At 41.6% G+C, this 7,442-nt stretch overlaps 1 protein-coding gene across 1 annotated transcript in view; it reads right to left on the bottom strand.

Annotated features, from left to right (window-relative positions):
• Positions 1-2,772: 2,772 nt before the first annotated feature.
• MTX3 (metaxin 3) overlaps positions 2,773-7,442 on the bottom strand; it is a 9,280-nt gene continuing 4,610 nt past the window's right edge. The window contains exons 5-7 of the mRNA XM_063321545.1: positions 6,620-6,913; positions 6,123-6,211; positions 2,773-4,690 (exon numbers count right to left, since the gene is read on the bottom strand). Coding sequence (XP_063177615.1) covers positions 4,580-4,690; positions 6,123-6,211; positions 6,620-6,913 — 494 coding nt within the window. The 3' untranslated portion in view covers positions 2,773-4,579. The remainder of the gene's footprint in view (positions 4,691-6,122; positions 6,212-6,619; positions 6,914-7,442) is intronic.

Here is a 7,442-nt window from a genome sequence, read left to right on the forward strand (position 1 = left end):
TAGTGTCACCTTAGCTTTTAACGAAACTCACAAAACCTTGCTCGCTCAGTCTTGTGCTGAGACAGGCTGGCCTAGCACATTACAAGGAATTTCTTTCTTAATTTTTCAAAACCTGCAGCAAGCCATTGGATTTCCCCCACCTTTTGCCCACATGAGCAGTAGGTCACAGCCAGCGAAGCTGAGACCTTCACAGTCCTAAGTACTGTGACACTGATAAATCTTTCAGACAACAGGTCAGCGCGGGTGAAAGCAGATGCCCCGATGCCTTTCCCTTGCTAACCTCTTCTTTCTGCCTGCTTCCCAGCTTCTTATTACAACCTGATCTGATTTCACTTGGGACATGGGATCTGTTCCTGGGAGATTTGCTCCAGGCGGAAACAGCAGACCAGTGTGGTACAGGGAACACTGGACCTCCTTTTTCCTTCCTTTGCTTTAACACATCCCTGAGGTGGTGCAAAATCTCACCTGCCTTCCTGGAAGCTCCCTCTGATATAGACCTCTGCTCCAGTGCGGTCCACCCCTGACCCTCCCTGCTGCTGGGCAGGTCTCCCAGTCCAAGGAGGAGACCAGGATAGTGGAGCTTGGCTTCTGCCCTGCTGCCCAGACCAAGGAGGCAAGGAACTACAAGAGCATTAAGCCCCACATCATCATCATTCCTGCACTGCTCTCACATAGGCATGGGCCAGTCTGGTGGAGGACCAACCTAACTCCATCTGCAGACTTAGAGCTGAATGAGGTGGTGGCCAGAAGCTGAGTGGAAAGCCCTGGCTGTGTGCTTTGGTGTTGGACCAGCTGAACCCCCTGCATGGCTCTTGGATACACCTGCTGTGCTGAAGGGCCTGGTGCTGCATCAGTGCTCTCGCAAGAGCATCAAAATCCATCACCTTGCTGGCAGTGGTTAAGCACCAAGCGGGATTATGGAGCATTTTGCCGAGTCAGGCTAACCATTACCAGCAGACTGAAATGATTTGTGAAACTGGACATTTGTACTGTGGAACAGTACAATTTTTTATGCGGTGTCCTGTCAACACAGTCCTTAAGTATGTCAGGGATCGGACAACTTGTTGCCAACAGCACAGAGCAGCCAGATGTGAGCTACAGTGTAGTTTGTCAGGCTAACGTAAAAAGCTGGTCTGCCTTTCTGTTTGAGACAAACAAAAAAACAAAAAAAAGCACTATTAATGGTTCCTACTGCAATGCCAAGAATGACACCAAGCAGGAGAGAAAATCTGCTCAAGTGAGTCTGGAAACTGTTTTAACCAGGAACCAAATACAATTGGGTGTTTTTCTTAATGGAGTGCTAAGCTACATTAGCAAAACTGATGTGACTTTGCCAATGTGTAATCGTATATAAAAGCCTAATGTAACAACATTTTCAGAGCAGGGAAAAGACATTTTTAAAGCTATCTTGGAAATGTTAAATAGACCGTATTTGTAGCAATTCATTCCTAACATTCTTCATCTTATTTCTTCTGGAATATACACGTTCCTGCAACCAGCTGACAGAAAGACACAGAATAGTTCTAAAAGAACCTACAGATAGGCTTTCACCGCAAGATTACCTGGGAGCAGGGTTGCTCAATTTGCAACCTGTCGGAGCGGTTCACCCCGCTTACAATCAGCAGCCTCCTCTGCAGTGGACATCGTGGCGGGCTGGATTGGTTGCTCTAGAGGTAACAGTCCATTCCCAGCCACCACCTTCCAAGAGGAGGGCAGGAAGGAGGACGCCCACCATCCGCCCTGCTTAGCAGCAGGACAATGGTGACCCAGGGGTGTATCCTGCACTTGCGTCTTGCAGGCACATGCGCAACAAGCCCAGCGTTTCCAGACTGCTCTGCGCGGGAAGCAGGTTGCACACAACCGTCTCATGGCCCCACCGTGGCTGCTTGGCCAGAAGGGCTGACCCCTCGTCTTTGTGGACCACCTGCAGTCTCAGGTGCTGGAGGTGAAGCCAATCACCGCGGCAGGTTTTCACTCTACAGCTGAGGTAGGGAGCTAAGGATGTCTTTACCTTCAGCAGGCAAGCACATTTTCACATCTTCGCTATTTTAGGCATCTACTTTAAGGAGATGAATTGCACCTAGATCCCATCTTCCTCCACTAGCCACAGAAGGAGCTTTGACTATCTCAGATGCAAATAGCTACCGTTACTCAAAGTGATCCCGCCCTGGACATCGTTAACTCCCTAGCTTCAAAACTCAGGCACACAAAATATGTGAGTAAACTAATGGGCAAGTCTGAGTTACCAGGCCAGAGATGACACTTTCCAGGCAAAGGAGTTTGGTTTTGAATTCACCTTGGATAAAAAGTAAAAAAAAAAAAAGGAAGAACGTGCATGATTGTGAAACCTCACTGGTTGTCTGGGATGGCGTGCGCTACTGCAGGCAATGTTTGCTGTGATCTCTCGCCCTGTTGGCCTCTGCCATCCAGTGAATGAAGTCACTCGGGCATTGGCTTGTCAGTTTTGCTGTCACAGAGCCCAAGGCTCACATTTAGTAAGATTAGAAAACCTGTGCTTCCCCATTCCCCCCTTCCCAAAAGCAGCTGTGTTGAAAGAAAGGATCAGTACTGAAGAGCTGTGATTAAAATTTAAAATCTGACCTCACGGATATGCTAAATTGTTCCAATCTCTTGGTCTTGCAGTCAGCAGGTTTTTTTTTCTTTTTTCTTTTTTAAATTTATTTTTTTATGTGGACAAGATAAATCTTTTCTCAATGAAAAAAAAAAGTTCAAAAAACCTGACTTAATTTCCATAAAAAACACTACCAAAACTCCACTAAAAATCCAAAATTTTAATCTTGGAACAATGACATTTTTACAAAGATATTTTAAAGATTGAGTGTACATATTCACAAAAGCAACAAACTAAGGCATATTCTCCATAGCCATGTTTATAAATTAAAGACTTTAAAAAGCCATGTGACTTGACCTCATTTAAACCTTGTAAAGATACAGGCATTAAAAATTTTAAATGCTTAACTTATTTTACATGTAGTAGACTGTCGGTTCATACAATTGTCATGAGTATGAGCTAAATTAATTTCAAATCACTGAAATAAATACTCTAGTAAGAGCATGAAGCTTAAACATTATTTTAAAGTGCCCATTAGAAACCAAACATTTCAGTTATAATTACGAAATGCTACGGATATTACATTCCTTACGTATCGAGTCTGAAAGTACAGTATGTACACAATCTACAGTCTTGTCTTTATAAATAGGAAATAATTTATTTATATATCTCAAACATGACTAGTAGTTGAAGGGAAGCTTGGAAGACTATTTTGATTTGGCCAGAAAAAGGAAAAAAAAAACAGAACAGTCATCCCATACACACAGCTATCAGAATTCTGTATCCAAACCGCTGCCATTTTGGCCAATCTCCTTGACTAATTCTCTTTACACCCACTCACAAAACACCTGCCAGTCTACTGCCAGTAGACAATTACAGCATCCCTTCTAACAGAATTGCTTGGGTCTTTAGAACTGGGCAAGGCTGCTTGAGAGAATATGTAATGAGACTTAAGTCCCTTAGTTAAACAGAAGAAATATGCACTGCAATGTATTACAGTTTGCAGAGATAAAAGAACTCTGAACTAGACTGTGAAAAAATAAAAATTTGGACGGTTTTTATTTTAGTTTTTGAATGAACTGTAGTGCTTATAAAAAAATAAGACAAAACTAATTAAAAGGCATCTGTGACAAATTCAAAAGCCTACATCAGTTGTCTTATAAAGCCCTAACCAGCTCCTTTCAATCCAGAGTCGCAGTGTGTTTGCTCGTCAAGTCTCTTGTCTGACAGGAGCTAATCAGATGTCTCCATCTCACTACCAGTCCTCTGCGATTTTGACTTAACAATTTTGCAGCATGTGGTATTATGCTGTGCACAGGTTAAGCTTGTTTCACACTAATACCAGGTACCTGTGGAATGTTACTTTTGTACCTCATTGTACTCCCCACGGCACACACACTTTTCAACAATCCCCCTAAAAGTACAACATGACAAGTTTTAAAAAATACAATCAATCTTAAAACACAAGACCCACGCGCGTTCATGGAAGTCAAATAAAAAAATATTTAACTTCCTCTCGTTGCTTTTCATTTCTCAGCTGCCACAAAGGGCAACATTCTATTTTTTTCCCAGTCTTTTCACTGATTTTGCAACTGGACTTTGTAATTTTCAGACAGATATAAGAGTATACCCACTCACATATAGTAACATGATTACAGTAAAACCAAAAGCCACAAAATAAAATAATGGTGAACATTCTATAAGCGGAATTTTAACTTTTGGTCAACATTTCTGCTAGGCTAACGGCAAAAATAGGCTGTACAAAATCACTTTAACATCTGTAGGAATAAGCTTCCTGTTTACTTTAGCCTCCGCTTAGTGTGTGGTCAGCCTGAACTATGCAATTTCTTAAAAGAACAGGTAGACAGGAGATTGTAAAACTATATTTCTTCTCTACTTGTACCCGTTAGAAGATATCCCCTTGCAAAACAACATTCACGTGAAAAAGTTTACTGTGGCGCTCAGAAGAGTTGAAGGCAAACACGTGTGTCTGGGCAACAAAAGCTGTCAAGGTGACAAACGATTCAATGGACTGCTTTCTTCTCCACCTGCAGCAAGCTTGAGGGTTGTTAGCTTTCGAGGGGGATGCTGAGGACTCTTACGAAGGTTGTCGTCCATCTGCAGAGAAATAATGAGAGCCGGATCTGGCAAACAGTAGAATATAGATTATACAATTAGTCTATTTGTCAGGGCTGCCATCACTAACACTGGCTTGGGGTATTTTTTACCCTGTTATTTCGGGCTCAGCCAAAACTGATGCCTTGGTTCCTTTCCACTCCCAAATATATGCTTAGGTTAGAGCTGCTATTAATGCCATTAGCATGTGGTGCATCAAACCCAAGACAAATAGGTGTGCTTCTGGTCAAAGCACTTCATCAAGACTACTGAAGAAAGCAACGTTGCTACTTTCTTCTAAGAGGTCAAAGTTTCAATTTTGTGCAATAGCCAAATGCTGCTAGAAAGCAGATCAAAAGTCAAACTGCTAACATCAATGGATACTTCTGCATGTTCAGTGCCTTGCAAGAATAAATCTTTTTCAAATTAGAAATGGTCTGGAGGCAGTGGATGAATTTAGATTAGTTAAAGATTTCAAAAAGTATTTAAGAAAGAACTTGTTGTAAGACCTTTTAAAGACAGCTTAAAATCAAGCTCTGAATACAAAGCTTTTACATTTTCATAGGAAATCAACCTGATGCCCTGTGCATAACGTGGTATTAAAAAGAGTCTAGTTACTACAGAATAAGCAGAATCAGAGCAGACAGCACAGGGGAGATCTACAGAGGTTGTCTAGTTCATCCCACTTCCTCGAGGCAGGATCAGCTTTACCCAAATCATGCCTGACAAATGGCTATGTAACCCATTCTTTAAAACTTCCACAGCCACACTTCAATACCACAAAGAGGAGATACAATCAATACCTAATGCTACAGAAAATGATCATAGTTAATGATCTATTTCATACACTGATCTTTTTCAGGAAGAAATGTCTTCTGTCCTTCTAGTTAAAGTGTTCTGCCTGCATCAGAAGACTAATTCTTCACAAATATTTTTCACATAAGTTGTATAGCTTTTGATAGGTGCTGAGTGACAGCCTTAGAAACAAAGAATATAAAGAAATAAAAGCTAGATGTAGAACAAGCAGGAGGAGGAGTGACTGTAGGTTAGTGACTACAGCATTCAGCTGGGAGCAAGGAGAGCTGGCGATGGGTCTTAACTTGCAGGAACCATTTCTGAGTTTTGATCAATACATTTGCCTCTTCCTCTGCCGGGATGTACACTTGCGGAAAGATGCCCTTCTTTTCTTGACAAGCACACTTGCAAGACAATGTTCTTTTGATGGTAATAAAAATACTTTTTAAGTACAAGGCTTCACTAACTATTCCTTTCAAATGACATAATATTCTTCCTGTCTCTCTACACAAAGTAACTAACTAGAAAAGAAGCAATTAAAATAAAATGTCCGTTGTACAATTGCAGTTGCCATGCAAGAATATCTGTGAACAAGTAACCACAGTGAAGCAGGAAAATTAGAGACTGAAGCAAAAGTAACCTTTTCAATCAAGTTGGATTCCTTATTTACAAGCTGTGTGAGTTTCTGCAGATTAGCATCTGCTGTATCCTGTCCAGCCGGAGAATGGCCTGGAGAGTGAAGGCAGAAAGATGAAGAGTGAAAAGGTATTTACAAAAGCTTTTAAATCCTTAAAAAATAAACACACACTGGAGAGAAAGTTCATGCAGTATTTTTACCCTAAGAAGAATTTAAGTGGAAAAGCCATTCCATGTGAGAAAAACAGAAGTGCTAAGCATGAGCCATATCATAGACAGAGGTGCATTTTGCCAGTGCTTGACAGAGTCTAAAACCGAACATTAACCCTTGCTTTTAATTTTCAGCCCTTTCTGCACAACTTTGGAAGTTTCTTTACTTCATTTCCCCATAGAATCTCTAGCATAAACTACACAAAATCTAATTCTGCCTTGGCTCACAGATGGAATCCTGGAGTCCTAATCCAAACAAGGCTATACATGACATAAGGAAATACAACTTACCTGAGACAGTTAACCTGAAGTAGCAAGTTAAAATATCATCACAGAATCGACACAGATTGGGAAGCTGTTTCAAATGCTCTTGTAATTGTACTCTGGGGAAGCACACTTTATAAATCGGTGCAAGGAAACCAAACACAAAGGCATCCAAGGTGGTAGGCCTGAAAAGAGTGACAAAACAAAACCAAAACCCAAAGTGACTGAGGTAAGACATTAAGACCTCTGCAACATAACCATTTTCTGTGTATGTCAAACACAACTCAGGACAGAACATAGTCACCTCTTCTGGCAATCCAGCTTTTCATACCAATCTGGTAAAAGCTTTGTACAGACTATCTACTGGTTTCAAGCACCTCTAAACTGGAGACATGCTGGCAAGCTGAAACAGTAACTAACAGCATGAAAATCCAGTCATGCTGTCACATACACTGATAAACAATCCACTCTGAACCACAATTGTGGCACCACAAAAAACAAGCTGTGTGCCAGGGGACCAGGATCCTCTCTTATGCAGTGGTCCGACTTCAGTGGCTGAAGGAAAAGATCATCTTTTTTAGGACCTGTTGGCACTATGTTGTTGGCAATTACCTGCTTCCTGCTCTGTGTACATACCACAGGAAGAGGAGTGTTCCCAGACCTACACCCTCCTCCCACGAAGGCAGTGGTAACACCTTAGGCTAAAAGTGTTTTTTCTACATACAAACACAGGAGGTGACATTCATTGGCTAGAAAAGCATTCTCTAGCACTGCACTAACTCATCAAGCACCCCACATTTTCTTAGCAGCTGTGGGCAGCACCTGCCTCTCTGTGGAAAAACGCATGATA

This window comes from Chroicocephalus ridibundus, chromosome Z, assembly GCF_963924245.1.
Source record: "Chroicocephalus ridibundus chromosome Z, bChrRid1.1, whole genome shotgun sequence".
Taxonomy (NCBI): Eukaryota; Metazoa; Chordata; class Aves; order Charadriiformes; family Laridae; genus Chroicocephalus; species Chroicocephalus ridibundus.